Source organism: Mercenaria mercenaria, chromosome 12, assembly GCF_021730395.1.
Source record: "Mercenaria mercenaria strain notata chromosome 12, MADL_Memer_1, whole genome shotgun sequence".
Lineage (NCBI taxonomy): Eukaryota > Metazoa > Mollusca > Bivalvia > Venerida > Veneridae > Mercenaria > Mercenaria mercenaria.
In genome coordinates, this window is record NC_069372.1 from 16,581,001 (window position 1) to 16,596,745 (window position 15,745).

The following is a 15,745-nucleotide window of genomic DNA, read 5'->3' on the forward strand; positions in this document are numbered from 1 at the left end:
TAAAACTTCTGGTTAAAGTTTTGCAAAACTAATGCAGATACTGGATTGAAACTCTATAGATATTTTAACATTTATGGTAACATTTTCCTGCTTCTGGGACAATAATTTGAAAAGTCAAGCATTGACTGTCTTACGGACAGCTCTTGTTTGAATTAAAAGTAACTTGATAATTAACCTGAATACATGATGGTTTATAATAAAGACCAGTTCTCCATCGTAGCCATAAGCAGGATACCATCAGTCTCCACTTGTTTGTCAAACCTGCTTAGCTTGCTTCGATACAGATTGCGGGGTCATGAGTTCAATCCTTAGGGGAGGCACATGTTCTCTGTGAAGATTTGATACAAGAAGTTGTGTCTGAAATCTTTCATTCTCCACCTCTGATATTTAAGATTGTCAGTCTCTTCACTGCCCTGGCATCTCGAGCCAAATTAATAGGAATGACACTTTGACATCTACTTACACATAAATATATGTTACTTGTACACCCCTTTTAAATTTCAGGATGCAAGTGACTCTGGTGGTGAACAAGATGAGGAGAAGAGAGAGGAAAAGAGAAAGGAAAAAGAAAGAAGAAAGCAGGAAAAGAGGGAACAAAGAGAAAAAACTAAATCAAAGTCTGCAAAAACTGTGGTAAGTTAAAGCAATATAGGTTGAAAGTCATGTTTAAAGTTTGCATAATTTACTTGACATCAAATTTTATCTTGCTTGTAGACTGAATGAGCATTTGTATATGGATTAAAAACTTTGGTGGCAATTATTTTGGCCAATTTTTTGTTCAAAATATTGTGATTTGAAGTTGTTCAACAAATTATGTTTTAGTATTATCTGCTTGTAACATTATTGTCTTATGTAAAACTAAAAAATGAAGAAAAGAAGACTTTAGAGACAGACATACTGTGCAGTCATTCCGAATGACTGACCATGTATTATTTCAGTCTAGTATGTCAATATAATTCCTTAAAAAACTTGTATGTGTTTACATTTCAGAGAGAAGGTGGATCAAAGAAGAAGAAGAAGAAGGAAGATCGTGACCCTAACAAACCAAAACGCCCACAGACTGCATACTTCCTCTGGTTCATGTCGGAGAGGGAGAACATCAAGTCAGAGAATCCAGGTTTCTCTGTTGTTGATATCTCCAAGAAAGCTGGCGAGTTATGGAAAGGTTTGTCACCGGAAGACAAAAAGGTAGGTTTTAATCACAAATCATGAAATGCAATTGTGCTGATAAACATTGACGCAGTGAGATTTCATTGAGAGTAAAAAATTATCAGTTCCTCGTAATTATGTTTTTGAAAGATATTTTGCTTAAACAAAAAATGCTATTTGAGGTATACAATTTTTACTGCTGTCAGTTTCATGTGTAATCCATTAGAAAACTGTAGCAAATGAATAGATTTAAAATATTGAGATTAAGTGTTTGACACAGTACAACATATATGGGCCGATCTCATACTCTCGTGCAACTTCTGAGGAACATTGTAAGTAGTTTAGTATGCTTTTGAAAAAAACAAATAATTTGATGAAGAACCTTAATGGTATAATTAATGGTATAATTAATGGTATAAAATGGTATAATTAATGGTATAATTAATGGTGCTGGGGGAAGGGACTCTGTGGCTGTGTGATCAAGGTCGCTGTGGCCACTCCAGGGTTTGCATAGATCTCAAAAAGTCTTTCAGTTTGATCCAAGTCCTTGAAAAACATCGAGCCCGAAAAACCTGAAAAAGGTTTTGGAAAAAAACTGAACTTCACCAAAAACTTACAGAAAAATGTTAGCAAAGAATAAATTAGGTTTCCCGATGTGGGGAGATTTGTTGATTTTGTCCTTGTCTGGTTGTCTGTCTGTCACAGAAGTTTGTTCAAACTACTTGTCTTCTGCCAAACATGGAGGAAAGATCGTGTACCAAGGCCAGTTTCGCATGTCATCAGCAAGCACTTTTTCAAAGAAAATACGGTACATGGTCATTTGCCAGTCCTCACTATTCACCAGTAGCAGTCAGAAACAGCACTCTGTGACTGCCTTTTAATGTAATTTACACAGAATTCAGTTTCTGCTAATACATCATTTTTAGAAATAGTTTGTAAACATTGTTCTGACAAAGATTCCAAGATTTGGTTTCTAGAAAAATAGTCCTTAAAGATATTCTAAAAAAAGTATCTGAAAAAATCGTGAAAACTTATTCATTTTGCCTTGTTTGTTCTGTATGAACCCTGACCTGATCACTGTGGGTTCGAAACCTTGCTTACTGTACAGAACTCATTCATCCATCTGGCTTTTGAAATGTCAGTGATTCTATGCAGGTGCCCGCTAAGGTCATCCCCTACAATTAAGAGCTGAAAAGTAAGTTTATAACTTGAAGAATTGTTAATTTGTACATAATGTGTGTGTTTTCAGCCCTTTGATCTGAAAGCTAGAGAGGCAAAGGAGGAATATGACGAGGCTATGAAAGAGTACAATAAAAAACTGAGGGAAGAAGGACCTCCCAAAACTAGGTACCCACTTACTTAAATACATGAAAATACTGATGTTTAAATGTTGAAAAATTGTATATTGATGTAATACAGGTAGAGAGAAATATATGTGTTTGACAAGAATCCGAGTCTTTACAAAGATTTATTAGTTGTCTACTGAGGGAACTACAATGCTCAGTGTCTTCCCTTTTTTAGCTCACCTGTCACAAAGTGACAAGGTGAGCTTTTGTGATCGCGTGGCGTCAGTCGTCCGTCCGTCCGTAAACTTTTGCTTGTGACCACTGTAGAGGTCACATTTTTCATTGGATCTTTATGAAAGTTGGTCAGAATGTTTATCTTGATGATATCTAGGTCAAGCTCGAAACTGGGTCATGTGCGATCGAAAACTAGGTCAGTAGGTCTAAAAATAGAAAAACCTTGTGACCTCTCTAAAGGCCATACTTTTCAATGGATCTTCATGAAAATTAGTGAGAATGTTCACCTTGATGATATCTAGGTCAAGTTCGAAACTGGGTCACGTGCCGTCAAAAACTAGGTCAGTAGGTCAAATAATAGAAAAACCTTGTGACCTCTCTAGAGGCCATATTTTTCATGGGATCTGTACGAAAGTTGGTCTGAATGTTCATCTTGATGATATCTAGGTCAAGTTCGAAACTGGGTCAACTGCGGTCAAAAACTAGGTCAGTAGGTCTAAAAAAAGAAAAACCTTGTGACCTCTCTAGAGGCCATACTTTTCAATGGATCTTCATGAAAATTGGTCAGAATGTTCACCTTGATGATATCTAGATAAAGTTGAAACTGGGTCATGTGTGGTCAAAACTAGGTCAGTAGGTATAAAAATAAAAAATCCTTGTGACCTCTCTAGAGGCCATACTCTTCATGAGATCTTCATGAAAATTGGTGAGAATGTTCACCTTGATAATATCTAGGTAAAGTTCAAAACTGGGTCATGTGCCTTCAAAAACTAGGTCATTAGGTCAAATAATAGAAAAACCTTGTGACCTCTCTAGAAACCATATTTTTCAATGGATCTTCATGAAAAAATTGGGTCATGTGGAGACAGGTGAGCAATTCAGGACCATCATGGTCCTCTTGTTTCTTTCTTTTTTTAGCTCACATGTCACAAAGTGACAAGGTGAGCTTTTGTGAACGCGCAGCGTCACTCATCCGTCCGTCCGTAGACTTTTGCTTGTGACCACTCTGGAGGTCACATTTTTCATGGGATCTTTATGAAAGTTAGTCAGAATGTTCATCTTGATGATATCTAGGTCAAGTTCGAAACTGGGTCACGTGTGGACCAAAACTAGGTCGGTAGGGCTAAAATTAGAAAAACCTTGTGACCTCTCTAGAGGCCATACTTTTCAATGGATCTTCATGAAAATTAGTGAGAATGTTCACCTTGATGATATCTAGGTCAAGTTCGAAACAGGGTTACGTGCTATCGAAAACTAGGTCAGTATGATAACCTTGTGACCTCTCTAGAGGCCATATTTTTCATGGGATCTGTATGAAAGTTGGTCTGAATCTTCATCTTGATGATATCTAGGTCAAGTTGGAAACGGGGTCAATTGCGTTCAAAAACTAGGTCAATAGGTCTAAAAATAGAAAAACCTTTTGACCTCTCTTGAGGCCATATTTTTCAATGGATCTTCATGAAAATTGGTCTGAATGTTCACCTTGATGATATCTAGGTCAGTTTGAAACTGGGTCATGTGCGGTCAAAAACTAGGTCAGTAGGTATAAAAATAGAAAAACCTTGTGACCTCTCTAGAGGCCAATTTCTTCATGAGATCTTCATGAAAATTGGTGAGAATGTTCACCTTGATGAAATCTAGGTCAAGTACAAAACTGGATCACGTGCCTTCAATAACTAAGTCATTAGGTCAAATAATAGAAAAACTTTTTGACCTCTCTAGAGGCCATATTTTTCAATGGATCTTCATGAAAATTGGTCAGAATTTTTAACTTGATGATATCTAGGTCAAGTTCAAAACTGGGTCACATGAGCTGAAAAACTAGGTCACTATGTCAAATAATAGAAACAACGACGTCATACTCAGTTCAAAACTGGGTCATGTTGGGACAGGTGAGCAATTCAGGACCATCATGGTCCTCTTGTTTTTGTAATATGATGATGTTCGGTGAATTGCTCCCAAACTTAAGCAAGGAACAGTATTACATTTATTTAGAAATTAATATCTTTAAACAGAAATATTTTTCAATCATTGTATATTTCAGTCCAAAAGAAAAGAAGGCTAAGAAGTCAAAGTCCAGTCCGAAGAAACCAGCGGCTGAATCGAAGGCAGGATCTGGCGGCTCATATAAAAGTAAAGAATTTATATCGGAAAGTGAATCATCATCCTCGTCCTCTGGGGATGAAGATGATAGACCTCTTAAGGTGTGTATGCTGTCAATTTTACAGAAATGATTTTTAGCTTCACTATATAAAGAATAAGCGGAGGTATTGCACTCGTTCGTTGGCATTGGCGTCAGTATCTGCTTCCCGATTTTGGTTAAATTTATGTATATAATGTGGTATCTCATAAACAGCTTGTAGGAATGGATTAAAACTTCACACACCTATTCACTGTGATGAATTGACTTGCATTGCACAGTTCCATGACTTTCTTTACTCTCTGACACAAAAGATACGCCCCATTTTCAACTTACCCAACTTTTGGTTAAGTCTGTCTAAGCTGTTATCTGATATGCCACCATGGAAATGTCTACTGTGATGAGCTGACATGCATAGTACAGGTTCCAAAAGTCAGTTTTGTATTTTTACAAAATTATGCTTCTTTTTGTACTTATATTCGTTCAAATTAACTTTCTTTACTGACAATGCTGTTGAATAGTTGAGCATTCCTGCCTTCCAACAGGGCTTGTTTTGTTACAGTCAAAATATATAAAGTCTTGTGACAGGATTTTAATACTTCGCTATGAAAAATAGATACAAAATAGTAACATGCAAGATCATTTTTTGAAGAAGTGTACAAAGAGTATATGTTCTATAAGATTTATAGTTTACATTTCAGTTTAAAAAAGAGGGAAAAAAGCATTATGATCTTTAAGAAATTATATATGTCATAAGCCTAGTTAAATTTGAAATAGGACATGTCTAGGAATGCAAAAAATAGCCGTTAATTTATCTTGTGTACCCTTTGAAAATTGTGCATTGAGGGCTGAATGCTGAACTATTCATAATTGTAACTACATATAAATTTAAATCCAAATACATTTGTTTCGTCCTCAGCCCTCGACATGTGTTTGATCCTACAAATCTTGAGTGTAGAATATTTCCAATTATTCCTGAACTGCTAATAGGTTTTAAAGAGTAGTCAGAATGATGTGAAAATAGGAAACTAGTCTTGCAGGTATAGTATTTGTGAAAATATATAGGAACAAGTGTCAAAAAAAAAAGAAGTAGTGCTTAACCTTTAGCCTGCTGTTGGCAAGTGATTCTGCCCTGACGACCAGCGCAGAACAAGATCTGTGCAGGCTGATCATGGTCTGCACTGTTCGCTATTCAGTCAGTAAATTTCCATTGAACACCCCTTCAAATAATAAATGGTATTGCCCAAATTGAATGATGGACCAGTCCATTTTAGAAATTTAGCAGGGTAAAGGTATATGGTTAATGGTAAAGTAAAACAGAAAGTAAAAATGTCTAAATTATTAAACATTAGAGAAAAAAAAGTATTATTGAAATGCATTGATTATGCTATATTTAGAAACTGAAAGCTGGGAAGAAAGAGAAAAAGGAGAAAATGGAGGTAGATGAGTCAGGGTCGGAGTCGGAGGACGAGAAACCGACGGGTGTGAAACGAAGATCTCAGAGAAAAGAAGGGGAGGAGTCAGATGTTGGTTCTGTAAGTATACTGTTTATGTATTGTTTATCTATGTTGTACATACCAGCAGCAAGTGTTGTTACATTGATGGAAAAGTGTACAAATGCCTCCAGCTACAGAACTCATAATGCATAAGGCACATGTACATATATAGTAGATTTTAAGCTCATTTCTAACTAAGGAAAATCTGTGTAGTGCAACTGGTGCAGATATAGACAAAAGGAAGGAACGTGACAGTCTCTACAATATCTGTAAATTGATAAGTAGCAAAAATGACATGTGAAATATTTGTTCTAAGAGCAGATTCTTTCCTGCTTAAAATAAGCTTTCTTTTTTTGTTGCGCTGAATTGCAAATTGTATACTTTACCTTGTAGAAAGATATTCTCATATTTAGAGGGCAATTTTCCATTTATGTGTAACTATGGCTTATTTTTAATGTTGTACCGGTAGTTGGAGTTAAACTACTGTTGTAGAAAGATAACCAAGTTTGCATGGTTCTAAATGTCCTTTTTAATTATTTATCAATTGTATCACATTCTATATATTCACATCTCTATATTGTCTAAATAGTCTATATGACTATGCATGACATTATCTCAGCCAAAACTGTGAATGAAGTACTGTTAAACTGTCAACAGAATAGTGACCTGAAATACACGATTAACAATAGTAAATAAGGTGTAAAAATAGAAGCTTACACCTGAAAACAAGCATGTATCTCAAATTCATATGTATCATTATACATGTACAATTACAATTAGTTAAAATACAGTAAAGACTGCCTTAGCGACCCCTTGCTTTCAGCGACTTTCTGTCTGCAACGATCTTTTTATTTCCTCCGGATCAATTTCGCATTAAAATCGGCTTGTTTCTAGCGACCCCCTGTCTGATGCGTACAGCGACCATGATGTTTTTAGCCCCAAACCAAAACTTCGAACCTTCATAACGACTTTTTGACCCCTCTTCTCAAAGGGAGAAAACTTTTGTAATACAAATCATGGAGTGTGGTTCTTGATCTTAATAAATGTCACCATCTTATTGATTAAAATTAAGTGAAGCAGACTAAAAGGTCATTTAAAATAGTCCATGTTTTATCAGTGCTAACTAGAACATGTCTTATTTGCCTTAAGGTATTAGATCACTAATAGTAATGTTTACAAAATGGCCTTTGCTTAGTATATTCTGAAAGGTAACCGTGTTTTGCACTATTTTGCAATTTTTAAACAACTTTTACTGTGCCGTTTTTTATAAATTTTGTATAACTTAAGGTATCTCCTCAAGCCCAAGTAGAGACAAATTTCAAGTGATAGCCACTGTCCAAAACGTTTGCAGAGAACTCTTTTACCATTAATTTTAATAAAAGAAACATCAAACTATTGGTAAACAATTATAAAACACAAAATATCATTTTCTCTATGGTGCCTCAAGTAAACGGATTTAATGAGACAGAAATCATACTTCAACATTGAAAATATAAGGTCGAATGCTGTGTTTCTGTTTTGAATTTTGCTTACTCCATTTAAAAATAATCTTAGAGCAGACGTAAAACCTACCTAAATTTCTTCCACAATATATAATCCAAGAGTGAAAGCAGAATAGAGAACTTTCAATGCGTGTAACTCAAATTTTTTAAAGGTGTGTAACTCTACCCCTTCTGTTTAAGTAGTAAATTCACTTTGAACACCAAGAAATCGCTTATAAGATTCATCTTTTTCCATTTTTGTACAAGAAAGCAATAATAAGTCTTGAAAGAAGTAAAAACGTACTAGAAAAAAAGGAAAATAAGGGAAAAAGAATTTGGTCCCAGTAGGGCTTGAATCTACACCCCACTAAGAATTGCAGTAAAAAGTAGGTTTATGATAGGAATTGAATACTCTTCAAAAAGGAGGTTCTCTGTTAGTGATCTAATACCTTAAACAAAGACCTCTCCCAGTCAGATTGTGTATAGAGAGATTCCCTGTCAACAGTGACCTTTTTGAAATTCTCCGAAGGTTGGTCACTGTAGACAGTCTTTACTATACATAAATCTGTGTGTTAAATGGTCCGTAATTACTTAATGAAATCCTGTATCATATGTAATACACATGAAATCCTCAACTCACATAGTGCATATAACAATAACTTTACTCGATAAAGCAATACACAAAACACAGTTTACATAAACTCACCATATTATGGACTTGATCACACACAAGTTACAATACACAACAATACATCTTCACAAAACCTGTCTCTCCATTGAGTGATTTACTGCATTATACTGCAAAATTAAAAGAACAACATGTGCAAAGGTTTCATGGATATTGTTAAAATTGTAATTGTTTCGAGGTTAGGTTGGTGGTTCTACCCAGGTGCCTGCTCGTGATGAAATAATGCACGGAGGGGCACCTGGGGTCTTCCTCAACCATTAAAGCTGGAAAGTCCCCATATGACCTATCATGTGTTGGTGCAACGTTGAATCAAAAAAAAAAAAAAAAAAAAGGAAAAAAAAGGAATTGCTACTGCCATTTTTGAACATCATTTACATTACTCATGTATATAGAAATTATGTCAGATATAAAGCTTTTACTTAATAGGTAAACATCTCTTAGTGTAGAATAAAAAGCAAACTACAAACAGAAACATTTGAGCTAAATACAATACATACCAAATAACTCCATTATTTAATTCTTTTTCAAAACATGAGACAGAAGAAACAACATGTCTGCTTTCTTTAATTGAAAACAGTGCTCTGCGCTGAGAAAGCATCTCACATGAACCAGTAGAAATAAGAGTTCAAATAAGGTCAGCTATGTCAAAGGTAAAAATGGAATGGAGGTCTCACATAACAGTAAGTGAGAGGTCTCACACAAATGATGGTATCAGAACATAAATTATCACCCCATCACATATGTAGCAAAAAAAAACAACATAACTAGTGTTTAATATGAAGAATGCTTTGAACAATTTACAGATTTCAGTTTTAACAACTTCAGCGTAATGAGATTTCCTCACAGGACATGTTAGATAACTCTAGCTTTTATTCTTGCAAAACTACACCCCTTTAACAGAGAATTTCATGATAAAGTTTAGCATGTAAGCAAGTTTCTGAAACATTACTTGGCCTAATGCTTTCAAATTTCACACATCTTAGGCATCATGAGATTACCTCACAGGACAAGTTATAAACTTTTTTTGGTCAAAATTATGCTCCCTTTTCAGTTCAAAACTTTCAAGCAGGTTTCTCAGAAACTACAATGCCAAATGCTTTCAGACTTCACACAAGTTTTTCTTTGGCATCATGAGATGAAGTCAAAGGACAAGTTACAGAACTCTTAATTTTTGTTTGTTTGTTAAAATTATGCTCCGTTGTAGCATTGAAATTTTGTGAAAGTTTTGCATGTAAGCATACTTGACCAAATTCTTTCAGATTTGCCACACATCTTTGGCATCATAAGATGACTCATGTGGCAAGTTTCATAACTCTAGTTTACATTTATGCAAAATTATACCCCTTTATCAACCAAGAGAAATTTTGCTAAAGCTTCAGTATGCCAGCTAGTATTAGGTGCAAGGGCTTCAAATAGGTGATAGGTCTTTGTTATTATGGTCACTGCATAATGATTAATGTTTTGATAATTGAGCCGCACCATGAGAAAACCAGCATAGTGCATTTGCGACCAGCATGGATCCAGACCAGCCTGCACATTTCTCTAATTGCAATAAGATTTGAAAGCGAACAGTATGGATCCCGCAGGCTGGTCTGGATCCATGCTGGTCGCAAATGCACTATGTTGGTTTTCTCATGGTGTGCCTCAAAATTATAATTATTTTATTACAGTTACCAGATGAAGAGGAGATTCTCAGTTCTCCAGAACACTCAGATCCTGGAGAAGCGGCATCCGGTTCCGATTCAGACTGAACAGTGGGTAATACAGACAATGGAGAGATATGTAAACAAAGGGAGATCATTATGATACTTATTTGGAATATAGTTACCATCATTAACCTCCCTTCAGTTGTGATGCTGAACTATTGATTAAAAATGAAAAATCTTGATGATGGAACCTTTTTACAGACATAATGACAGAGGGTCACTTTATTTCAGCCTCTTTTTTGTTTGTCATGTATGATTAGTAGTAAATATGTCATTGTAAAATCATGCTCATGACATTAAGAAAAATGTTGTAAATTTTGTGCTATATAGACACTACCACCTATCTGTATGATACAATGATTCTGTATTTTCATTCTGTATATATATCATATTTAAATGTTGCTTTTGAGAGGCTATCAGCCATTTGTCATCATTTTGAATTTTCAGCCGTTATGTTTGGTTTTTCAGTCTTGATGGAAAAAAGTGATATGTCCTAATATTTGATGATGTTATATTTCTACTTATTGATCTTTAATTGCAATAAGTGATAAGCAGGCGTCTAAAAACAAAGAATTTTCCGGGTACTGAAAAGTGAAACTCGAGCAGTCAGTTTCTTTGTTATATAGTAAAACCTCAGACAGAAACTAAATCTGCAGATAAAATCTCCTGTTGTGTAAAAATATCATTTCCTAGAAAAGTGCTTAGAGTTAAAATTAAACTTACTGTAACTTTGTATCATATACATATTTCAAGGAAAGGGTGTAAAATTGGTGAAAAGGTATGTGAAAGAAAGTAGGCACTGGGAAATTTGGAGAAAAAAAAAATAAGGAAAATATAAAACTTATGTTCAACCATGTTTTTGCCACTAGGATGCACATAACAGTATTTTTAGCTCATCTGATTTTTTGAAAAAAAAAATGATGAGTTATTGTCATCACTTGAGCGGTTGTCGGCGTCGGCGTTGGCGTCTGCGTCGGCGTTGCCTGGTTAAGTTTTATGTTTAGGTCAGCTTTTCTCCTAAACTATCAAAGCTATTGCTTTGAAACTTGGAATACTTGTTCACCATCATAAGCTGACCCTGTATAGCAAGAAACATAACTCCATCTTGCTTTTTGCAAGATTTATGGCCCCTTTTGTACTTAGAAAATATCAGATTTCTTGGTTAAGTTTTATGTTTAGGTCAACTTTTCTCCTAAACTATCAAAGCTATTGCTTTGAAACTTGGAATACTTGTTCACCATCATAAGCAGACCCTGTACGTCAAGAATCATAACTCCATCTTGCTTTTTGCAAGATTTATTGCCCCTTTTGGACTTAGAAAATCAGTTTTCTTGGTTAAGTTTTATGTTTAGGTCAGCTTTTATCCTAAACTTTCAAAGCTATTGCTTTAAAACTTGCAACACTTGTTTACCATCATAAGTTGACCCTGTATAGCAAGAAACATAACTCCGTCCTGCTTTTTGCAACTTGGAATACTTGTTCACCATCATAAGCTGACCCTGTATAGCAAGAAACATAACTCCATCTTGCTTTTTGCAAGATTTATGGCCCCTTTTTGACTTAGAAAATATCAGATTTCTTGGTTAAGTTTTATGTTTAGGTCAACTTTTTCTCTTAAACTATCAAAGCTATTGCTTTGAAACTTGCAACACTTGTTCACCATCATAAGCTGACCCTGTACAGCAAGCAACATAACTCCATCCTGCTTTTTGCAATAATTATTGCCCCTTTTGGACTTAGAAAATCATTTTCTTGGTTGAGTATTATGTTTAAGTCAACTTTTCTCATAAACTATTAAAGCTATTGCTTTAAAACTTGCAACAGTTTTTCACCATCATAAGTGGACACTGTACATCAAGAAACATAACTCTATCCTGCTTTTTGCAAGAATGATGGCCCTTTTTAGACTTAGAAAATCATGGGTAGGACAATATTTCTATTACACAAAAAAAATCAGATGAGCGTCAGCACCCGCAAGGCGGTGCTCTTGTTATGAATATATATCCTTAACATCAGTTTCACATAAAAGTATCCAAATTTTCTGGCGTTACTTTATCCTGGTTCAATTTTATTGGTGATTTAGTATGTAACAAAAGAAACAAATAGTACCTGTTTGATACTTTCCACTGTTTCCCTGTTCCAACAGGGTTGCCTGGCATATGTACGTTTATTTGAATTACTTTTTCAAACTGAATTGAGGAGTTTTCACAGCAGTGTGTCTATCATGACCAGCTTGCACATTGCATTAGTTGTGTTTGATGCATTATTCAGCAGTCATTGGAGATAGATTGATTATTTACAAAATTTGGTCTAAAGTATTTGTGGTTATGTCAGTCTATGAAGTTAAATACTAATAAAACACAGAAACTTCTAATGTATTTTATCTTTGATATCCACAAATTCAATCTACTAAGATTTAGCCATTCTGGCCAAAGTTATGAATTCTTTTTGCCCATGAACTTGAAATACATTCACAGTATGTTGCATTCAAGTGCACAATGGCTTTACAAGCTGAAAGTTGGGAAACATAGTGTTAGGAACTTCACTAAAAAGCATTTTTTTCACCTAACTATCCAAAGAATTAGGAGGGCTATGGCACTCACCCTGGCATCTGCATTGGTTATAGTTTCTTATGTAGTCCAGTATCTTCTACATTACTTGAGATATTCTTTTGAGACCTGTATTTGCTCAAAAAACGTTAATTAGTGTGACAAGTTGTTTAACTCGATCTGTAGTTTTTTTCTTCAAAATTATGCCACTTTCTAACTGAAGTTTTATAAATACCAATATCTTAAAATTCATATAAATTCAAAGGGCTCTGATGCTGTAACCTTACGTTATTACCAGAAAGATGAGTGTAAAATTTCTAAGTTGAAAGCTGGCATAATTCTGGAACAACTGCAGGTAAGATTACAAATCTTGTCACAAGTAAGTAAAGTTTCAATATTAGAGCCGTGTCATGAGAAAATCAACATAGTGGGTTTGCGACCAGCATGGATCCAGACCAGCCAGCGCATCTGCGCAGTCTGGTCAGGCTCCATGCTGTTCGCTTTTAAAACCTATTGGAATTGAAGAAACTGTTAGCGAACAGCATGGAGCCTGACCAGACTGCGCGGATGCACAAGCTGGTCTGGATCCATGCTGGTCGCATACCCACTATGTTGGTTTTCCCATGGCATGGCTCATTAATAAACTTTACTTACTCATAGAGACAGTGTATATAAGTGTGACAAGATTTGTAACTCTTACCTGCAGTCTGTCCAGAATTATGTCCCCTTTTAACTTAGAAATTTTGGTACTGTGTAGTACCATGTTTTTAAATACCAGTATTGTAGATATTAAAATTTTACACTCATCTTTCTGGTAATAACATAAGGTTATGGCATTAGAGCCCATTTAATTTATATGAATTTTAACAAAAGTATACCCCTTCTTGGACTAAGGAAGTCTAGGATAAAGTTTTGCATACAAATTGCTTTTGCTTCCTCCAAAGTCAGTTCATATAATTATTAAATTTAAGTTTATACATGTTACTGATGTGGATAAAACTTAGGTCCTCCTGAGGTCAGTTACTTATGCCCATTTGGGTCTCTTGTTTGACTCGGCATGTGTCACACCGTCGCGTCATTTTATATTGACATCATTCTTTTTATGAATATCCCTTTCTTCAAGGTATCCTTCCAAATGGTCAGCTGAAAAATTCCAAACTTGTGGAAGCACATAACCTTGTTGTACCCTTGCTGGGATTTCTTGATGTCATATTAGGTCAAGTTTGTTTTGTAATTCCAGTGTACATTCATACATACATACATTTACATGATGATTTCAACATCATTGGAAAATATGTTACAAAAAAAAATTGCAAATCAGACGGGAAACCAGTACTTTGTCATAAAATAGTCATAGTACTCAGTTTTCCTTACATATTGATGGTCAGTGACCTAGATAGTTTTGTATGACTAAGAGTATCTGGAGTACTTACAGTAGTTGTATTTTTATGTTAAATACATCTGTCGAGTGGCCCTTAAGCATCCATAATTGTTTTTTTTGTAAGATATTGAAATTTACTCTATGTAGGAAAAATATGAATGCAGTATGTAGTCCCACTGATTAACATGTTGGTAGGATGCATATATTTAATGTAAACCTATCTTACATGGTGTAATGTGAGAAAGCCGCCCTGCTGGCTCGGGGGAAGGTATTTGGTTCTACCAGGATGCCATTACGGGCATGAAAAAAATATCCAAATGGAAAATTTACCGGATCTTTCTTCACTTTTAATAACTGGAATGTCATAATTGCGGAAATTATGTCGGTCTGACATAAAAACCAACACAACAACTGGGATGATGTGTTATTTAATATTAGAAAGTAGGACAAAATCCCCGCTTTCTGTTGTTCATTTTAACACGGTAGGTGGAATAAAACCCGTCGATTAAAGGAAACCAGAATTTATATTTAAAAGTTTTTATCATTGTATACAGATGAGGAATTTTTACGATGCGTTTGTCATTCGACGCAAAATCAGCCAGCCACCTGGCTTATAGAAGGTCGATGGTTCTACCCAGGTGCCCGCCCATGCCTGAAATATGCTCGGAGGAGCACCCGGGGTATTCCTCCACCATGCAAGTCTGTAAAGTCGCCTATGACATAATTGTGTCGATGTGACGTTACATCCAACAAAAACAAAAATACTTAAATAATGCACACCAGCTATCTCAATAGATGGAGTACTAACATTCTTGTAAGGATAGAACTGCTTCGAATCTCGGTCTAGGGGCGTGGGTATATGCTCTCCGTTCATAATTAAAAGAAGGTCGTTAAACCTCCACATTGTATTCATACGGGGAAGTTGTCGGTGAAATGCGGAGAATATCAGTTGTTACGGATCCCAATGACTACTTGACGCTTCCTCTTCCACAGTCTTTTTTTCTTTCATATTCTGCTTCCCCCAACACTTATTCAGCCAGTTTAGCTGATTTAATGCCGTAAAAAAAGATAAGCTCTGCTTCATGTTATTTCGTCTTTATATATTTTGTTATATTTATAAATCGGCTATTTTAAGATCTTGTTCTGTTTTCATCTTTTCCACAATATTTTATATCGTTTATAGATAAATCGTGTATCTGAAATCATTTTAAAGATCATGTAAATAAAACCATTTACGTCAGTTCATTCATCCAAGCGACAGAAAAAATGCACACGATTCAGCATTTTCGTGTTCGGGTAGCCAAAAAATACCCTTTTCAACGATACTTGCATATACTCAGTTCCAAAAGAAAGTGTGCACTTTTTAAGTTTAAATATTTCAAAAAATTCCCCGACGTTTTTGTTTCATTTTTACATACACTAACTCTCAGGTATAACTCAAAATCTAAAATGCACACCAATTTGTTTACGAACTGATTTAAATTTTGGTACCAAACATTATAAGTTTTCATGAAAATAACCGAGAAAAAATAACAGAAAACTAAGTGCACACTTTCTTTTGGAACTGAGTGTATACTTAACAGCTACCGCTCGGGCGCAACGAGGTAGTAAATTGGAAATACCTTGCTTTCCCTG

The 15,745-nt window shown here is 35.3% G+C and overlaps 1 protein-coding gene and 1 long non-coding RNA gene across 3 annotated transcripts in view; one reads left to right on the forward strand and one right to left on the reverse strand.

The window, feature by feature from the left end:
* LOC123533130 (FACT complex subunit SSRP1-like) overlaps nucleotides 1-12,554 on the forward strand; it is a 299,019-nt gene extending 286,465 nt beyond the window's left edge. The window contains exons 14-19 of one of the 2 annotated variants that reach the window (XM_053519297.1): nucleotides 505-633; nucleotides 991-1,188; nucleotides 2,399-2,496; nucleotides 4,714-4,873; nucleotides 6,207-6,344; nucleotides 10,145-12,554. In XM_053519297.1, coding sequence (XP_053375272.1) covers nucleotides 505-633; nucleotides 991-1,188; nucleotides 2,399-2,496; nucleotides 4,714-4,873; nucleotides 6,207-6,344; nucleotides 10,145-10,225 — 804 coding nt within the window. In that variant the 3' untranslated portion in view covers nucleotides 10,226-12,554. The remainder of the gene's footprint in view (nucleotides 1-504; nucleotides 634-990; nucleotides 1,189-2,398; nucleotides 2,497-4,713; nucleotides 4,874-6,206; nucleotides 6,345-10,144) is intronic. The other variant, XM_053519296.1, reaches the window with a different exon arrangement.
* Nucleotides 6,826-9,042, reverse strand: LOC128547241 (uncharacterized). The gene is made up of 3 exons (XR_008366404.1): nucleotides 8,972-9,042; nucleotides 8,493-8,584; nucleotides 6,826-6,971 (listed from the first exon to the last, which is right to left on the reverse strand). It is a non-coding gene; the product is annotated as an uncharacterized LOC128547241 (long non-coding RNA).
* Nucleotides 12,555-15,745: the final 3,191 nt, after the last annotated feature.